General features: G+C 42.9%; 2 protein-coding genes across 3 annotated transcripts in view; both read left to right on the forward strand.

The window, feature by feature from the left end:
* Positions 1-5,453: 5,453 nt before the first annotated feature.
* Positions 5,454-7,555, forward strand: rpl38 (ribosomal protein L38). Its single transcript, XM_055890156.1, has 5 exons — positions 5,454-5,529; positions 5,737-5,763; positions 6,446-6,506; positions 6,714-6,836; positions 7,435-7,555. Exons 2-5 carry the CDS (start codon positions 5,761-5,763, stop codon positions 7,458-7,460), a joined length of 213 nt encoding a protein of 70 aa, XP_055746131.1. The 5' UTR covers positions 5,454-5,529; positions 5,737-5,760; the 3' UTR covers positions 7,461-7,555.
* A 91-nt stretch (positions 7,556-7,646) lies between these two features.
* Positions 7,647-20,893, forward strand: part of ttyh2 (tweety family member 2) — a 120,511-nt gene continuing 107,264 nt past the window's right edge. For both annotated transcript variants that reach the window (XM_055890152.1, XM_055890153.1), the window contains exon 1: positions 7,647-12,082. In XM_055890152.1, coding sequence (XP_055746127.1) covers positions 11,954-12,082 — 129 coding nt within the window. In that variant the 5' untranslated portion in view covers positions 7,647-11,953. The remainder of the gene's footprint in view (positions 12,083-20,893) is intronic.

The following is a 20,893-nucleotide window of genomic DNA, read 5'->3' on the forward strand; positions in this document are numbered from 1 at the left end:
GGCGTAATTATGTGTATATAGCCTAGACTTCTCCTTCTGAACTTGTAACGCGAGTAGGACGGTGTAGTTTCATGACAATGATCAAGAGCAGCTGCTTACCGATTTGACGGATCCAACACAGTTACACTTCAGACACCTCCAATGCATCAGCTACGCGGGTGTCGGCTATCACTGGTTAACAATTGACCTGATTGAATCTAGGCCTTACACACTCATTCAGTCTGTTTAGTTGTATGATTGTCAGTTAAGAAAATGGTGAATCTCTTTTAGATCTGAATCCCCCCCCAGTTCAGCTGCAGTCACAGTAGTCCTCTGCTGTGGTATTTAAATTACCGGCAGCACCAGTTAATACTTCACTGGCTGTGAAGAGAGAAACTTTTGAGGATTCCCAGATGGATACGGGTAATTCCGAATTACAGTGGCTTCGGAAAGTATTGAGACCCCTTGACTTTTTCCACATTTTGTTACGTTACAGCCTTATTCTAAAATATATTAAAGTTTTTTTTCTCATCAATCTAAACACAATACCCCATAATGACGAAGCAAAAACAGGTTGTTAGAAATGTTTGCTAAGTTATAAAAAAAAAATGGAAACTTAAATATTACATTTACATAAGTATTCAGAACCTTTACTCAGTACTTTGTTAAAGCACCTTTGGCAGGATTACAGCATCAATTCTTCTTGGGTATGACACTACAAGCTTGGTACACCTGTATTTGGGGAGTTTCTCCCATTCTTCTCTGCAGATCCTCTCAAGCTCTGTCAGGTTGGATAGGGAGTATTGTTGAACAGCTATTTTCAAGTTTCTCAAGAGATCTTCAATCGGGTTCAAGTCCGGGCTCTGGCTGGACCACTCAAGAACATTCAGAGACTTGTCCTGAAGCCACTCCTGCATCGTCTTGGCTGTGTGTGTAGCAGTGTGATGTTGTTCCCCTAGATTATGCACCAAAGTGCACACAAGGACCAATTCAAATAGGCCAGGTCAAGAGGGGATGTTAATAATTTGATAATAATAATAATAATAATTCAATGTGTGTTTTTTATTTAACTACAGCTGCATAGCTAATGTTATTATTTGGTGTACAAACACTTTTTCATATCAATATTGTACCTACATGTGATTGTAAAAGTTTTGTATATTTTGGTTTGGCCCATCACGGGTTATCTGTATTTCCGTACCCCCTTATCGTTCTCTTTTGCCTGACCTTCGGCTAGCAAGGTATGTTGTCCTTGGCTCCCAAATTGTTCAATATAAAACCGTGGTAATGTTACACAATGTGCTGTTAAGCAACCATAAGTTTGTTACAATGTGGACAATATAAAGATTTATGTAAACAAGTTTCACCAAGCTCGCTAACTAGGGTATATATTGTAACTTGTGAGTACTTGGGACAGTGTTTGAGTGAGTGTCCATGTGCTTGCGCAGGTGCCTGAGAGCTATGACTGCGCCAAGTGCTAACATATTGTGTGTTGTCTCCCCATGTGTGCAGGTATGTCTTTTATTTTGCCCGAATTATGTTCTGTATCATTTTACTTGTATGGTGTGCTGTTGTGCATCGAATGTGTGCACGCAGCACCTGTTATTTCCTTTTGACGCTCTCTTTTGCCTGACCTTCGGCATAGCAAGGTGCCTGAGAGCTATGACAGCGCCAAGGGCTAACATATTGTGTGTTGTCTCTTCGTGTGCAGGGCAAATAAAAAAATAATTCAACCAGTAGACCTCCAGTTGTGGCAGTATCCTATTTAAAAGTACACAACGCAGAACGAACCACACTACATGTGCTTAGGGTCATTGTCCTGTTGGAAGGTGAATCTTCGCCCCAGTCCGAGGACCTGAGTGCTCTGGAGCAGGTTTTCATCAAGAATCTCTGTACTTTGCACCGTTCAGCTTTGCCTCAATCCTGACTAGTCATCCTCGTCCCTCCCACTGAAATACAGTCATCCCCACAGCATGATGCTGCCACCTCCATGCTTTACCGTAAGGATGGTGGCATGGCAGGTTTCCTCCAGACGTGATGCTTGGCATTCAGGCTAAAGAGTTATATCTTCGTTTCAGCAGACCAGAGAATCTTGTTTCTCATGGTCTGAGAGTCTTTATGTGCCTTTTGGCAAACTCCAAGCAGGCTGACATGTGTCTTACTGAGGAGTGTCTTCAGTCTGGCCACTCTGCCATAAAGGCCTGATTGGTGGAGTGCTGCAGAAATGATTGTCCTTCTGGAAGGTTCTCCCATCTCCACAGAGGAACTTTAGAGCTTTGTCAGAGTGACCATCAGGTTTTTGGTAACCTCCCTGACCAAATCCCTTCTCCCTGATTGTTCAGTTTGGCCTGGCCAAACAGGTAGTTCCAAACTTCTTCCATTTAAGGATGGAGGCCACTGTGTTCTTAGGGACCTTCAATGCTGCAAACATTTTTTGGTTCCTTTCCCCAGATCTGTGCCTCGATGGCAATTCCTTCGACTTCATGGCTTGGTTTTTGCTCTGAAATGCAGTGACAACTGTGGGACCATATATAGACAGGTGTGCCTTTGCAAATCATGTTCAATCAATTGCATTTACCACAGTTGGAGTCCAATCACGTTGTAGAAACATCTCAAGGATGATCAATGGAAACAGGATGCACCTGAGCTCAATTTTGAATCGGGTCTGAATACTTATGTAAATAAGGTAAATTTGCAAACATTTATAAAAACCTGTTTTCACATTGTCAGTATGGGGTATTGTATGTAGATTGCTGAGTTAAAAAAATATATATTTTAGAATAAGGCTGGAACATAATAAAACGTGGAAAAAGTCAAGGGTTCTGAATAGTTTCTGAGGACATACACATATGCTCACTCATACCAACAGATGTTCACACACAAAGCATTTCCTTCACAATGGCTATACATGTCTGGCTCCCGTGAACCAAGACAAAATTCCCTATTGGGGTGAAGGCAGACACTGGTTTTGAAGTTCGCATGCGGGACTACCTCATCACGTGACCATGACTGACTCATGTCCGCTACATTGACCCCCCTTTGACCTCCTCCCCCATGAGAGGTCGCCCCACATTGGGTGCCATTGTAAGACACAGGATATGATCCACAACTATTGTCCAAACTCAAAGTAGACAGCCCTCAGCCCTAAACCCTTTGCCCTTGAATGACGTTCTACATCGTCACATCCAATGGGTGCCTTAATAAATGTCCCTTGCCCAAGCGAGGGAGAGTGATAATCGGAGAGGCCACGTCCTTGGTGGAAATCTTGAAGTTGTGCAGACAGACAGATAACCATGGACAAGAAAACAAACTACGGTCCCAGCTATCGATCTAATGTGTACTTTTTATGACTGTCTCGCGCAACGTTATAGCTATCTATCTTGCTCAATGTCAAGCTTGAAAGAAGTTGCCTGGCAACAGCATCACATTTCTACATTGGCAAAGCAGTAATACACTCAGGCAAAATTATTTGTTTTTCACTTGAAGTATACTCACAATAACTAATAGTACTGTATGTAGTATACAGTATGATAGTATGCCATTACGAACACAATTATTAAAGTGGAACTGACAGCATCTTAGAAACATGAAATCTTATTAAAATCTGTTCATATACACCCCCAGGAAGAAAATGACACTTAAAAAACTAAAATCTATAGCAATATAGAGAAGGAAAGTGGCCTAGCATTTGGACAATTAATAGATACTGCAGTAAATACAACTTAATAAAAACATCTGTCTCATCCAGGACCGGAGTCTACGCAGACCGGTGCGCCATAGTCAATCAGAGGTACAGTAGCCATATGCAAAAAATGTATTTGCCACAAGGGCCTGCCATCGTTCACTTTGAACTGGAATGTGGGTTTACACGCAGTTCAGTTGCAACAGCACGGCTTTAGATTATTAGAACTCATTTGGCAAAAGCCACAAAATACACTTTAATGTATTTCTGTAAATATGTAGCTAAATACCACGGGAGTCCTCTTATATTTGGGAACTTTACAGTCCTATTTTTAGACCTTTATTTAACCAGGTAGGCTAGTTAAAAACAAGTTCTCATTTGCAACTGCGACCTGGCCAAGATAAAGCATAGCAGTGTGAACAGACAACAACACAGAGTTACACATGGAGTAAACAATAAACAAGTCAATAACATGGTAGAAAAAAAGAGAATCTATATACAATGTGTGCAAAAGGCATGAGGAGGTAGGCAATAAATCGAATAATTACAATTTAGCAGATTAACACTGGAGTGATAAATCATCAGATGATCATGTGCAAGTAGAGATACTGGTGTGCAAAAGAGCAGAAAAGTAAATAAATAAAAGCAGTATGGGGGGTGAGGTAGGTAAATTGGGTGGGCTATATACGATGGACTATGTACAGCTGCAGCGATCGGTTAGCTGCTCGGATAGCAGATGTTTAAAGTTGTTGAGGGAGATAAAAGTCTCCAACTTCAGGGATTTTTGCAATTCGTTCCAGTCGCAGGCAGCAGAGAACTGGAAGGAAAGGCGTCCAAATGAGGTTTTGGCTTTAGGGATGATCAGTGAGATACACCTGCTGGAGCGCGTGCTACGGGTGGGTGTAGCCATCGTGACCAGTGAACTGAGATAAGGTGGCACTTTACCTAGCATAGCCTTTTTAATCTCGGATGGAGGCAGCAAACAATGTACCAAGCCAGCTGTGATTTACAACCTGATAGCAATATTTTTTGGACTACCATGAAATGTTTTGGTGAATTATATGAATCATGCATTGAACTGCATCCATCTATTCTGCCAACAATGCCTTAGTGTACGTCATGGAACGTTGAGTTAAATATAACCTATTTTCAAAACCTCCTATGAAGTTTGTTTTGTAACATAAACAGGGAATTTGGTATATGTGACTGATATTATGATTGTCTGTTTGTTTCATATCTGCAAAGTAGTTCAAATGCTATCAGTTCCGCTTTAATGTTTAGGTAAGGATACATTTGTGAAAAAGAAAGCAAAAAGGAAGAGAGAGGCCCAATTCGGCAGAAATAATCTGTCTCCCTCCAGCAGGTGGTGTTGTTTCGCCCACCAATCACGGAGTTTTTGTATGGAGATCAATTTGAGAGTGTCGAGTTTGGCCAACAAAATTAAATTGTTACGAGTGTACTGATATGAGTAGGACACGTGACATCACAGCAACTCTGAGAAGAAAAAAAACGTTGTATAGGAGTTGTCTCGAAATGGCTATGCATATTAATTTCATGAGGCTAAATTAGTAGTATAGCGTCTTGTTATTGAATACCGGCGGTTAACGTCAACAACTGTTATCGAATATTCAGAAATTATGACAATAATGAGATGTATACACCAATCCAAAGACATGATAGGCGGGCTGGACAGTGTCGCTTTGAGGACAACAACTGCCATTGTTAGGGCGGAGAGACACATCAGTATATCCATACTCTTTGGAGAAAGTAGTCCGTATTACATTTGTCCTCCATGATTCGCCGTAGCTTGACTATAAAGCTTGCGTAAGCGGAAGTCCCACCCTCTTCATCCCCTCCTTGCAGGCTGTGTAAGTTGCACATTTTCCATACATACAGAATGGAAAGTAAAATCATTGTTCATCCTTCTTGTAACTGACAAATACGTCCACGACAGAATTAAACAATGATATTAGAAACATTAATCCACATAATTCGACAGTTATTTGGTTTCCCATTGATTGTTATTAGACTTTAAATATCTGTAAACTAACCCTTGTATTTCTTCCGTGTTCCAGGCTTCAGTCCGCAGACACGGCAAGATGGTAAGGACCGTTTTCGTTACATTTATATATCTATAATTGCACGATAAACACATTTCAATAAGCTAGTGTGAATAAACGAAAATGGGCATAACGTTACCACTGACGTGTCTTTGCCGTGTTGCCAAAGCTAGTTATGGTAGCTAGCCTAGTAGGCTAATAGCTTGTACGGGCCACAGCCGGTGAGGCCTTAACAATGTGCTAACGTTGGCTACCGCTAACAAACTGAGGTGGTGTAATGTGTCTTTCGTTAACGTGAACTGAAATATCAACAAATCCAGCGGTAATAATTTGCATTGAAAAGCATATCTGACTGTCAGCCATGTTCTAGTTAGTATAACTAGCCAATGTTAACTTCGCTAGCCAACAGCATGTCTTCGCAAGTTGTCCAAACATCACAGGCTGTCTCGTGCATGTGATGCATTTACACGCTTGCCAGAATAAGGATGGACCTAGTGCTAAGTTTCGATATAACCAGAATCTTTAGTTCCACCGGTCCACTGACAATCTTCATATTACTTTTACTAAGTTATTCTCCCCTTGGCTAGTTAACCACATTGCCGACATAGCTAGTTATCATGCCATGTTAAGGTCCTTACGTTGAGGTTACCTCTGATTGGGTGATTATTTGTTGCAGAAAATGGTGAACCTGCTGTGTACTTATTCTATACCTGTTTAATTTTAGCCACGCAAAATTGAAGAAATCAAAGATTTCCTGCTTACAGCGAGAAGGAAGGATGCCAAGTGTAAGTATTGCGTTGCCCACTCGAGCTACTCTGCTCGGGACTAAAGCTTATGGTATTTATAGTAATTTAAGTAAGCATTTATTTCACTGTTTGCGAATCATGCGACTCATTTGATTTCTGCACCCACATAGTATTTTGCGTTGAAATTCCAACTGCAAACCATGGTGTTGAATGTTCAGATTCATCTGTATTGTTACTTCTCCACAGCCGTAAAGATCAAGAAGAACAAGGACAATGTTAAGTTCAAGGTGCGTTGCAGCAGGTACCTGTACACCCTTGTCATCACAGACAAGGAGAAGGCTGAGAAGCTGAAGCAGTCCCTGCCCCCAGGTAAGATTCTCATCTTTCATCACCTCATGGAATGTGTTTCACTTTTGGGATAGTAAAACAGATGTATCTTGCGTTTTTTAGGTACGTCTAGAAAGACCTTGAATCCCGAAGAGTAGTGACAATGTCCGGTCTAAAGATGTTGATCTCTTGTCAATGCATAGTGGTCACAAATAGAATGTGGTTATGAAGTAATCCTATTGGTTGCTGTGCAAGTTGTCCAAACACTACATGCTGCTTGGTGCTTGTGGTGCATTTACACGCTTGCCAGAATAAGGATGGGCCTAGTGCTTGGTTTCGATTATCAGAAATTGAGTTCCACCGGTTCACTGACATGTGTATGCCTAAATGTTGACCTGTCAATCTGGACAAAACTGAAACATTGCTTTTAGGGGGGATGGGTTCTGATAGAAAAACACTGCTTGCCTCGAGTTGTCAAATATCAATACCAAATTTAGAGATTGAGCATTCTACTCTTTCCTGAACACTAGTGTTTCTAATCATGTTAATAGTTAATTTGTAACTTTACCACTGAAAGTATGCAGTGAGGATGGACACAATGCACATGTAGTTTTTAACCATCTCTCATTTCTCTCTTCAGGTCTGGCTGTGAAGGAGCTCAAGTAGAGGACAGTCTTTGTGTACAGTGAATTGCAATAAAGAGGGAAACCATTTTGTCTTGGTTATGTTGTGCCACTACAGTAAATTGTCTGATATGTAAATGCTTTGTGGCTCATAATTTGAACAAGGCATTAGTGAATGTATGCCGAATTAACTTACTATGGATTAATTTGAAGGGCTGGTTTCCCAGACAGATGAAACCTAGTCCTGGATTTTGGAGCGCTTTCAATGAAAATACTCTGTCTAGGACTATGCTTACTCGTTGTCTGAAACAGGCCCTAAAAATTTGAAATGACGTGGCTCTGGAGTTGTCAAATCAAAGTTACTGACTACAGATGGGCCCAGTACCAATACTCCAGAAATGATGTAATCAGATTGCAATTGGTGGTGACTGCTTACACCTATCCAATCTCTTAGACTTGTGCTTACCTCAAAGAAAGGTGCATTCATTTATACTGAAATATAAAGTCATGTCAACGCTTTTACTGGGTTACAGTTCAAGTAAGGAAATTGGTCAATTGAAAGAATCATTAGGTGCTAATCTATGCATTCCACGCGGCCCGGCTGGGGCACAGCTATCTGCATGTCTGGGGGAGCATAGTCCCACCCACTTGGGATTCAGGTCCAGCCAATCAAAATGGGGTTTTCCCCACAAAGGGGCTTTAATAGAGGTGATCTAGTTTCATCAGCTGTCTGCGTGGCTGGTCTCAGACAGTCCCACAGGTGATGCGGAGGTCCTGGGCTGGCGTGGTTACCTGCGGTTGTGATGCTGGTTAGACGTACTGACAAATTCTCTAAAATGACAGACGTGGAGAATTAAACAATGGTTTTTTTCCCCCTTCACTTTTTCTCCCCAATTTGTACTTTGTCGTGTTCCATTGCTGCACCTCCCCTGCGGACCCAGGAGAGACGCCGGTTGAGAGCCGTGTGTCTTCCGAAACATGACCTTGGACTGCTGCGCCACTTGGGAGGCCCAAACATTCAATTCACTGACAACAGCTCTAGTACACATGCATGCCAATTGCATGTGCTCTCAAAACTAGAGACATCTGTGGCATTATCTTGTGCACCTTATATTGTCCCAGCACAAGGTGTTCCTGTGTAATGATATTGTTTAATTAGCTTCTTTGTATGCCGCACTTGTCAGGTGGATGGATTATCTTGTTAAAGGACAAATGCTCACTAACGAGGATGTAAGAATTTGAGAAATAAGCTTTTACTTATGGAACAATTCTGGAATCTTTTAATTCTGTTCATGAAACATGGGACCAACACTTTATATTTTTGTTCAGTATAGTAATAAGCTGAAGCACAACCCTCCCCCCCAAAAAATTGTAGAGGTGTTGCCTAGGTGTATACTAGGGGAAAAAATACACATTCGCACGCAGTTATGCTGATCCTGGAATTGACCTGGGCCTGGTTTCCTGATAGCAATGGAATTTGGGTGTATGAGTTTTAACATGCATCTTACTTTTTCACCACTAGTTTACCCAATGGCATTTCATACCTTAGGGACAAGAATATTATAATAGATGTAGACTATTATAGTACTCTTCTGATGGCTAGAGTTGTAAGGAAAGTGAATGTCTGCATGCTAATTGTGGCCTTTATTGAGTCTTAAGTTTGGCAGGCTGAATTCCTTAAACATGACTAACTAAAGAACAGGCAGTGTATGGGTAAAATAGTGGATTTCTATACCAGCTGTCAGACCAGTGCATAGTGATAATCAGTCTCATAAGATTCATCCACTTCATAGAACATTCACGTTGTTTGTTACAGCAGGCTCATTAATGTTATACAGTGTTTTCGTTTATTGGACACTGTTGGAATGACCATAGCATTGGTTACTGTCTACAACAAAGTAGACTAGACCACTCACCACTGATCTGCTTGGATACAAAGTTTTGCATCCCAAATGGCACCCTATTCCAAATATAAAACAATTTTATGAGAATCCTATTTCCCATACTATATAGGGGAATTGTCTCTTCTGGTTTTGGAGAACCCGCTATGGATGCTGTCAACACTGGGGCAAAGCTGATTGCAGACTGAAGACGGCCAACTATTGAAAATGCAAATCTTATACAGAAGCAATTTTCTGAGGTACAGTGTATTCGGAAAGTTTTCAGACCTCTTGACTTTTTCCAAATTTTGTTACTTTACAGCCCTATTCTAAAATTGATTAAATCTGCCTCAATCTAAACACAATACCCCATAATGACAAAGCATGTTTGCTCATTTATAAAAAATACTTTGTTGAAGCACCTTTGGCAGTGATTACAGCCTCAAGTCTTCTTGGATATGATGCTACAAGCTTGGCACACCTGTATTTGGGGAGTTCTCCCATTCTTCTCTGCAGATCCTCTCAAGCTCTGTCAGGTTGTATGGGGAGTGTCGCTGTACAGCTATTTTCAGGTCTCCAGAGATTTTTGATGTGGTTCAAGTCTGGGCTCTGGCTGGGCCACTCAAGGACATTTGTCCCTGCAGGGCCACACCCAGTGACTGTCCAGCTTTTGCCAACGACCTTTTCTTTCTCAGGGGGCTGTAAACCCAGACCAGCTCACCAGACTCAAAGTGCCTCCCCCAGGTGTGCACATTATTGTTTATTTTCTGCCTCACACCTGCGCTCATAAGCTGGTCATTGTCGAAAGTGTGGGCTGTGTCTAGGGGGTCCTGGAGTCTCCTGGCATATTCCATGAACGCCATATCTGCAGGGGTGCGGATCTTTCGACAGTAGTGCAGCATGCCATGAGGACCATGGGCAGCTGCTTGTCTCGGTCACGCTGGTGTTTGGGAGATGATAGCTAGCTGCTGTGCAAGCATTTTGTTGGAGTGCTCCATGAGGCCATCGCTTTGTGGGTGTTGCGGGTCTTGTGCATACCCAGCAGCTCACACATGGTGGTGGTGAACACACGTGACTCAAAGTTTCTGCCTTGGTCGCTCTAAATGGATACCGCCGCGCCAAACCTGCTGAACATACCCGCTGTGAGGGCATAGACTATGGTCTTTGCTTTCTGCTCAGGCAGAGCGTAGCTCTCGGGTCATTTTATGAAATAGTCCAATAACTATGTACACAGCCTCAATTCGTCAGGGCATGGACTACAAGGTGTCAGAAACGTTCTACAGAGATGCTGGCCCATGTTGACTCCAATGCTTCCCACAGTTGTGTCAAAGCTGAATGTCCTTTAGGTGGTGAACCATTCTTGATACACACGGAAAACTGTTGAGCATGTCCCCTCGCCCCGATACGGGCGCGAACCAGGGACCCTTTGCACACATCAACAGTCACCCACGAAGCGTCGTTACCCATCGCTCCACAAAAGCCGCGGCTCATGCAGAGCAAGGGGAAACCCTACTTGAAGTCTCAGAGCAAGTGACGTAACCGATTGAAACGTTATTAGCGCGTACCCGCTAACTAGCTAGCCATTCACATCCATTACACCAGCAGCGTTGCAATTCTTGACACACTCAAACCGGTGTGCCTGTCACCTACTACCATGCCCTGTTCAAAGGCACTTCAAACTTTTGTCCTGCCCATTCACCCTCTGAATGGCACACATACACAATCCATGTCTCAATTGTCTCAAGGCTTGGAAATAATTTGTTAACCTGTCTCCTCCCATTCATCTTCGCTGATTAAAGTGGATTTAACAGGTGACATCAATAAGAGATCATAGCTTTCACCTGGATCCACCTGGTCAGTCTATGTCGTGGAAAGAGCTGGTGTTCCTAATATTTTGTCCATTCAGTGTATTTATATTTATATTCTGGTTTTTGACATTACTCATTCTGATATTTCTTATTTTACCTTTTTTTTTTGGTGGATAAAAAAAAAATGTGCTAGGTATTACTGCATTAATTTTTGGAGCTAGAAGCACAAGCATTTCGCTGCACCTGAGGTAACATCTGCAAATCCGTGAACACGACCAATAAACTTTGATTTGATTTGTTGCTTATACATTGTTTTTACATTCAGGAAAAAAATAACATCTTATTAAAATATGTCTATCTTTAGCCTATAAGTTGCATCTTTCCATGCCATACTTTTTCCCATTTTACTTATTTTCATTAGACTACCATTCAGGTTCTTGGCTAATGTCTATGGTCCCTGCAGGTTCTGCGCGCCTTCGCCTCGTGTCCCGTGCCCCTTATTCATGCGCGCTCCCGTATAGGGACAGTGCTTGTCTGTGGAGGGATCGCTCAAATGTGAAAGACTGGACCAGCGGACAGGATGGCCGTGGCTGAAACGGCGTGCTAATTTTCTTTTTCACAGATAATCTTGGGATGCTTTCCTTTAACGACTTCCCTGCATCTTTTGTCTACTGTGCGTGTCAACGGGTTTACATTATCCAGCATGCTTTTCCATAATAATAGCTTATTATTGCTTTGTTACAGAAGACGGGACTGATGAGGATACTTCCAACAGCAGATGAGCTGTCTGTTTACTAAAGACAATAAACGAACTCTACTAGATCTTGGATAACAAAACTAGTGCCGGGATGTCTTCGATACGGGATGATTATATTGCACCTTGGTGGACTTATTGGCTACACAATTTTCCTCATGTCAACCTGAACTTCCAGCCCATCGATAACACCTTCACCCCCCAGGATCAGAACTACCAGCAGGTTAGTTGTGCAGACTCAGATTTGACCCACGCCGGGTCTCATAAACTGTATCCCAAACGGAACCTTATTTATTAGTGCACTACTTTTCACCAGGACGCATAAAGCTCTGGTCAAAACAAGGGTTTAAATAAATATATGTGATGTGGTCTAAACCCCAAAATATCCCCTTCCATCAGGATGATCAAATTAACCAATTGCTGAATCTGATCATTTCTGCCAACAGCAGAAGTTTGATAGGCCTATAGGACAGTCTGCAATGCACTGTTTATTTGGAACATTACATTTAATCTGTGTTATTACAAATAATATCATGTCATTTTAGGGCTACTCTATATCTCTCAGCTGACTATTCTCAAATGTCTATTATAAACTGGGTGGTTTGAGCCCTGGATGCTGATTGGCTGACAGCAGTGGTATATCAGACCATATATGACAAAACATTTATTTTAACTGCTCTAATTACGTTGGTAACCAGTTTATTATAGCAATAAGGAAACTCTGGGTTTTTTGATATATGGCCAATATACCATGGCTAAGAGCTGTGTCCAGGCACTCCGTGTTGTGTCGTGCGAAGGAACAGTCCTTAGCCATGGTAAATTGGCCATATACCACACCCCCTCGGGTCTTATTGCTTAAGTATCTTGCTGAAAAAGTTGGGAACCCCCAGCATGTTTCTATGGCTTAATCCCAAATGCCACCCTACTATTCCTTATATAGGGCACTACTTAATGAAAGTAATCCTGTGTGAACATCAGACTCAGTATATTTCAAATGTATCTTGCAATCACACATACATAACACAGTTGATGCTTGTAGTTTTTACAATAGTAGAAATCTGTTTAGCTTTTGGCTTGGGTTAAACTACAGAGACCGTGCACATTGTTTCCTCAAACCTCTAAATGGCTACTCAGGCCTTGGGATGAGTAATGTTTCAGCTGTTACTTTCCACCAAGACTGGGTTTATTTCAACGATTCTGTTATTTTCTATAGTGTACAGTCAGTGTAGAGTAGACAGTCTAAAATAGGGACGGACACCATACAGTACTTTTTTAAAGCAGCTATAGTGAGACACCCACTCTATGTCTGCTGGTTGTAATTAAGTCGTTATTGTGGAACCTTTGCTCTGGGGGTGAACAAGTTTAATGGGAAAGCGTAAGGAAGAGAGAAAGGGATAGTGAGCGAGCAGAGAGGGGGTAGAGAGATGGGGAGAGAAAGAGGGAGAGGAGCTATGTAGGTCCAGTGTGGCTCAGTTGGTAGCGCGTAGCATTTGCAACGTCAGGGTTGTGGGTTTGATTCCTACGGGGCACCAGTATGAACAAATATGGAATTGTATACACTCACTACTGTAAGTTGCTTTGGATAAGAGCGTCTGCTAAAATACCAACAGTTGAAATCAGAAGTTTACCTACACCTTAGCCAAATACATTTAAACTATGTTTTTCACAATTCCTGACATTTAATCCTAGTAAAAATTCCCTGTTTTAGGTCAGTTAGGATCACCACTTTATTTTAAGAATGTGACATGTCAGAATAATAGTAGGGAGAATAATTTATTTCAGCTTTTATTTCTATCATCACATTCCCAGTGGGTCAGAAGTTTACATACACTCAATTAGTCAACTCAGGAAAAAAAGAAACGTCCTCTCACTGTCAACTGCGTTTATTTTCAGCAAACTTAACATGTGTAAATATTTCTATGAACATAACAAGATTCAACAACTGAGATATAAACTGAACAAGTTCCACAGACATGTGACTAACAGAAACTTAATAATGTGTCCCTGAACAAGGGGGGGGGGGGGGCAAAATCAAACGTAACAGTCAGTGTCTGGTGTGGTCACCAGCTGCATTAAGTACTGCAGTGCATCTCCTCCTCATGGACTGCATCAGATTTGCCAGTTCTTGCTGTGAGATGATACCCCACTCTTCCACCAAGGCAACTGCAAGTTCCTGGACATTTCTGAGGGGAATGGCCCTAGCCCTCACCCTCCAATCCAACAGGTCCCAGACGTGCTCAATGGGATTGAGATCAGGGCTCTTCGCTGGCCATAGCAGAACACTGACATTCCTGTCTTGCAGGAAATCACACACAGAACGAGCAGTATGGCTAGTGGCATTGTCATGCTGGAGGGTCATGTCAGGAGGAGCCTGCAGGAAGGGTACCACATGAGGTAGGAAGATGTCTTCCCTGTAACGCACAGCGTTGAGATTGCCTGCAATGACACTCCGCCCCAGACCATGACGGACCCTCCACCTCCAAATCAATCCCGCTCCAGAGTACAGACCTCAGTGTAACGCTCATTCCTTCGGCGATAAATGCGAATCCGACCATCACCCCTGCTGAGACAAAACCGCAACTCGTCAGAGAAGAGCACTTTTTGCCAGTCCTGTCTGGTCCAGCGATGGTGGGTTTGTGCCCATAGGCGACGTTGTAGCCAGTGATGCCTGCCTTACAACAGGCCTACAAGCCCTCAGTCCAGCCTCTCTCAGCCTATTGCGGACAGTCTGAGCACTGATGGAGGGATCGTGCGTTCCTGGTGTAACTCGGGCAGTTGTTGTTGCCATCCTGTACCTGTCCCGCAGGTGTGATGTTCGGATGTACTGATCCTGTGCAGGTGTTGTTACACGTGGTTTGCCACTGCAAGGACGATCAGCTGTCCGTCCTGTCTCCCTGTAGTGTTGTCTAAGGCGTCTCACAGTACGGACATTGACATTTATTGCCCTGGCCACATCTGCAGTCCTCATGCCTCCTTGCAGCATGCCTAAGGCGCGTTCACACAGATGAGCAGGGACCCTGGGCATCTTTCCTTTGGTGTTTTTCAGAGTCAGTAGAAAGGCCTCTTTAGTGTCCTAAGTTTTCATAACTGTGACCTTAATTGCCTACCGTCTGTAAGCTGTTAGTGTTTAAATGACTGTTCCACAGGTGCATGTTCATGAATTGTTTATGGTTCATTGAACAAGCATGGGAAACAGTGTTTAAACCCTTTACAATGAAGATCTGTGAAGTTATTTGGATTTTTATGAATTATCTTTGAAAGACAGGGTCCTGAAAAAGGGTCGTTTATTTTTTTGCTTTTTGCTTATTTGGTAGCATTGCCGAAAATTGTTTAACTTGGGTCAAACGTTTCGGATAGCCTTCCACAAGCTTCCCTTAATAAGTTGGGGGAATTTTGGCCCATTCTGAGTCAGTAACTGAGTCAGGTTTGTCAGCCTCCTTGCTTGCACATGCTTTTCTGCCCACAAATTTTCTATAGGATTGAGGTCAGGGCTTTGTGATGGCCACTCCAATACCTTGACTTTGTTGTCCTTAAGCCATTTTGCCACAACTTCGGAAGTATGCTTGGGGTCATTGTCCATTTGGAAGACCCATTTGCGACCAAGCTTTAACTTCCTGACTGATGTCTTGAGATGTTGCTTCAATACATCCACATCATTTTCATTCCTCACGATGCCATCTATTTTGTGAAGTGCACCAGTCCCTCCTGCAGCAAAGCACCTCCACAACATGATGCTGCCACCCCCGTGCTTCACGGTTGGGATGGTGTTCTTCGGCTTGCAAGCCTCCCCCTTTTTCCTCCAAACATAATGATGGTCATTATGGCCAAACAGTTCTGTTTGTTTCATCCCAGAGGACTTTTCTCCAAAAAGTACAATCTTTGTCCCCATGTGCAGTTGCAAACCGTAATCGGGCTTTTTTATGGTGGTTTTGGAGCAGTGGCTTCTTCCTTGCTGAGCGGCCTTTCAGGTTATCTCGATATAGAGCTTGTTTTATTATTGTGGATATAGATACTTTTGTACCTGTTTCCTCCAGGATCTTCACAAGGTCCATTGCTGTCGTTCTGGGATTGATTTGCACTTTTCACACCAAAGTACGTTCATCTCTAGGAGACAGAACGCGTCTCCTTCCTGAGCGGTATGATGGCTGTGTGGTCCCATGGTGTTTATACTTGCGTACTATTGTTTGTACAGATGAACGTGGTACCTTCAGGTGTTTGAAAATTGCTCCCAAGGATGAACCAGACTTGTGGAGATCTGCAATTGTTTTTCTGTGGTTTTGGCAGATTTCTTTTGATTTTCCCATGACGTCAAGCAAATAGGCACTGAGTTTGAAGGTAGACCTTGAAATACATCCACAGGTACACCTCCAATTTACTCAAATTATGTCAATTAGCCTATCAGAAGCTTCTAAAGCCATGACATAATTTTCTGGAATTTTCCTAGCTGTTTAAAGGCACAGTCAACTTAGTGTATGTTATCTTCTGACCCACTGGAATTGTGATACAGTGAACTATAAGTGAAATAATCTGTCTGTAAACAATTGTTGGAAATATTCCTTGTGTCATGCACAAAGTAGATGTCCTAACCGACTTGCCAAAACTATAGTTTGTGAACAAGAAATAGTTGGAGTGGTATGAAAAATGAGTTTTAATGACTCCAACCTAAGTGTATGTAAACTTTTGACTACTGTACATACAGTGCATTTGGAAAGTATTCAGACCCCTTGACTTTTTGCACGTTTTGTTATGTTTTTGCCTTATTCTAAAATGGATACAAAAAAAAAAATCCTAGTCAATCAATACACAATACTCCACAATGACAAACAAAAACTGGTTTGTTGAAAGGTTTGCTAATTTATTACAAATACAAAACGGAAATATCACATTTACTTACCTTTTCAAAACCTATACTCAGTACTTTGTTGAAGCACCTTCTTGGGTATCACACTACAAGCTTGACACACCTGTATTTGGGGAGTTTCTCCCATTCTTCTGTGCAGATCCTCTCAAGCTCTGTCAGGTCGGATGGGGAGCATCGCTGCACTGCTATTTTCAGGTCTCTACAGAGATTTTCAATCAGGTTCAAGTCCGGGCTCTGGCTGGGTCACTCAAGAACATTCAGAAACTTGTCCCGTAGACCCATGAGGTGGTGCACAATTGGCCCAGCGTCTTCCAGGTTAGTGGAGGGTTTGGCTGGCAGGGATCTCCTTGTCCCGTTGTGCACTAGCGAATCCTGGGGCGGGCCGGGTGCAGTATACGCTGACACAGTCTCCAGGTGTACAGTGTTTCCTCTGCATCATTGGTGCGGCTGGCTTCCGGGTTAAGTGGGCATTGTGTCAAGAAACAGTGCGGCTTGGTTGGGTTGTGTTTCGGAGGATGCACGGCTCTTGACCTTTGCCTCTCCCGAGTCTGTACGGGAGTTGCCGTGATGAGACAAGACTGTAACTACCAATTGGGGAGAAAAAGGGGTAAACATTTATTTTAAATAAAAGTATGATGGAGGCCTCTGTGTTCTTGGGGACCTTCAATGCTTCATTCATTTTTTGGGTACCCTTCCATAGCTCTGTGCCTCGACACAATGCTGTCTCTGAGCTTTACAGACAATTCCTTCGACCTCATGGCTTGGTTTTTGCTCTGACTTGGACTGTCAACTGTGCGACCTTATATAGACAGTTGTGTGCCTTTCCGAATCATGTCCAATCAATTGCATTTATCACAGGTGGACTCCAATCAAGTTGTAGAAACATCTCAAGGCTGATCAAAGGAAACAGGATGCAGCTGAGTTCAATTTCGAGTCTCATAGCAAAGGGTCTGAATACTTATGTAAATAAGGTTTTCTGTTTTTCATTTGTAATACATTTAGAAAAATAAACTTTTTCACTTCGTCATTATGGAGTATTGTGTGTAGGTTGATGAGGAAAAAAATAGACAAACATTGGCAGTAGACTGACCTTACAGAAGAGCTCAGTGACTTTCAATGTAGCACTGTCATAGGATGCCACCTATCCAACAAGTCAGTTTCTCAAATGTTTGCTCTGCTAGAGCTGGCCCGGTCAACTGTAAATGCTGTTATTGTGAAGTGGAAACGTCTTAGAGGAACAACGGCTCAGCCACAAAGTGGTAGGCCACACAAGCTCACAGATCAGGACAGCTGAGTGTTGTGACACTCCCTACCAAGTTCCAAACTGCCTCTGGAAGCAACGTCAGCACAAGAACTGTTTGTCAGGAGCTTCATGAAATGGGTTTCCATGGCCGATTAGCCGCACAAGCCTAAGATCACCATGTGCAATGCCAAGCGTCAGCTGGAGTGGTGTAAAGCTCGCCGTATTTGACTCTAGAGCAGTAGGAACGTGTTCTCTGGAGAGATGAATCACCCTTCACCATCTGGCAGTCCGACGGACGAATCTGGGTTTGGCAGATGCCGGAAGAACGCTACCTGCCCCAATGCATAGTGCCAACTGTAAAGTTTGGTGGATGAGGAATAATGGTCTGGGGCTGTTTTTCATGGTTCGGGCTAGGCCTCTTAGTTCCAGTGAAGGGAAATCTTAACGCTATAGCACACAATGATATTCTGGACGATTCTGTGCTCCAACTTTGTGGCAACAGTTTGGGGAAGGCCCTTTCCTGTTTCAGAATGACAATGTCCCTGTGCACAAAGCGAGGTCCATACAGAAATGGCTTGTCGAGATCGGTGTGTTAGAACTTGACTGGCCTGCACAGAGTCCTGACCTCAACCCCATCGAACACCTTTGGGATGAATTGGAACGGCGATTGCGAGCCAGGCCTAATAGCCCAACATCAGTGCCCGACCTGACTAATGCTCTTGTGGCTGAATGGAAGCAAGTCCCTGCAGCAATGTTCCAACATCTAGTGGAAAGCCTTCCCAGAAGAGTGGATGCTGTTATAGCAGCAAAGGGTAGACCAATTCCATTTTAATGCCCATGATTTTGGAATGAGATGTTTGATAAGCAGGTGTCCACATACTTTTGGTCATGTAGTATACATTTATCCCTATTAATTTCTCCTGAGACCAGAGAGGCCCAACAACCATTCCCTTCCGAATCCCACCCTCGCACTGTCAGTGAATCCACAGAGCACTTAACACTGTGAAGGAAATGGTTGTGGTATGAGAGAGAGAGAAAGAGAGAGGGGGAGAGAGATGGGGATAGGGAGAGAAACCACTACTCAGCGCTCCGAACTGACCGTGGTATGAGCGAGAGAGGGGGAGAGAGTGCTGGTCTCTGTAGCTGTCTGTTTCCATTAGTTGTGACAGCGTGGGGAGAGGGGAAAGTCAGGGCTGCTAGGGGTGGGAGGAGAGAGGATGAAGGATCTCCATGGGAGACCACTGAATCCTGCTGGTACGACCATCAACCACCACCATGCAGCCTGATAGCCCATAGCGAGGGGTGGAACTTTAGAGCACAATGCTACATTAGCCTTCCACACGCACGCGAACATACACACACGTACAGACACCCAGAAGGTACGCTAGCTGGTCACACGCTACTATCTCAATCTATCCCTGTGTACTAGGCTTCTTGCATTAATGCTGCAATTTGAAGGCAATAAATTGACACAGTAGTCAGACCATAACATTCCATAAGTTATGGTTCTCATGGTGATTATTGATCACTACAGCTGCTTTGACCATGCTATTACTGGTGATAATCAGTGGAACTGATGGACACTGAAGATCACTAGTCCCTCTTTATTATCGCTTAATGGCAAGTCAGTGACCATATTGAAAGAGAATTGACTCCAATCAGCCTACTCGCCCACCAACGCATTGTGGAACCGGTTATGCACTACTCTATTTGGCACCAAGAGCCAGAGTAAGTCAATAATGTGTCTAAATGTATCCACATACAGGCCTCTGTACTGTATTGTACTGTATTGAATACAGTTGTACTGTCTAAATGTATCCACATACAGGCCTCTCTGTACTGTATTGTACTGTACTGTACTGTATTGTACTGTATTGAATACAGTTGTACTGTGTAAATGTATCCACATACAGGCCTCTCTGTACTGTATTGTACTGTATTGAATACAGTTGTACTGTCTAAATGTATCCACATACAGGCCTCTCTGTACTGTATTGTACTGTATTGAATACAGTTGTACTGTCTAAATGTATCCACATACAGGCCTCTCTGTACTGTATTGTACTGTATTGAATACAGTACAACTGCTGGTTGGTTGAGGATAGGATTCCTTTCTACAGACAGTGCTATGGTGACCGAACAAACTTTTAGCCTATTCAACGTAGAAAGCTTAGTGTTACACGATAAAGAATTCAAATTAGGAAACAAGACGGTTTCCAATTCTCTCTACTCAGTTTGAGCAGATATTGCTGTCATCGATCTCTCCACACAGTCAGTCTGTAGAGGGAGCTTATTGAGTGGCTCCCCATGCATGGCTCAGACTCCATGTCAGAATGAGCCGTAATTGGCCAGTTTGAGCAGAGCCAATGTTTGTGAATTCCTCCGGTTGGCTGGTTGGCTGTGGTCCACAGAAGAATGAAGTGGAATTCAAGGGTCACGGTCTTAGTGAGGGCTGCTTTCTTTCTGTTGGGTTTAGTATGTGTGTATTATGGAAAGGATTGCTGATTCTCAAGTATGCCTGGCCTGTAGATTTTCACCCTCCATTGGACAGAAAGAACACTGCTGATCATATGAATCACCTGACCTGAGAAATTAACTGCAGAATGTTCCTCAATGGTAATTTATCCTAATGCTCTTCAGACAAAAAGATTGTTATATTGTTTTAGCATTATGTCTTCTGTTTGGTATGAGTCTTTGGACTTTTGTTGGATGTCTGTGTAGAAGCTAAGGAATTTCAGATAGCTACAATGCATTTGTTTAAGTCTTTAGTCATGTGCTAGTCATTTTGGCCTCAGCATGCATTGCGTTTCCTGCAGTAAGATCTGTACTGCTCCTCATCTCACTCACCAGTACAAGAAAGGAGGACATAGCCCAAAAAGAGTTCTCACAAAAATAGGTCAGCGCCCTATTTATCCTCATATCGCATTACC

This window comes from Salvelinus fontinalis, chromosome 30 (assembly GCF_029448725.1).
Source record: "Salvelinus fontinalis isolate EN_2023a chromosome 30, ASM2944872v1, whole genome shotgun sequence".
Classification (NCBI taxonomy): Eukaryota; Metazoa; Chordata; class Actinopteri; order Salmoniformes; family Salmonidae; genus Salvelinus; species Salvelinus fontinalis.

Excerpts from the sequence above, each read along its gene's own strand:
- rpl38 (XM_055890156.1), top strand. Across the intron at positions 6,507-6,713 it reads GAGAAGGAAGGATGCCAAGT|CCGTAAAGATCAAGAAGAAC; the intron begins GTAAGTATTGCG and ends ACTTCTCCACAG. Across the intron at positions 6,837-7,434 it reads GAAGCAGTCCCTGCCCCCAG|GTCTGGCTGTGAAGGAGCTC; the intron begins GTAAGATTCTCA and ends TTCTCTCTTCAG.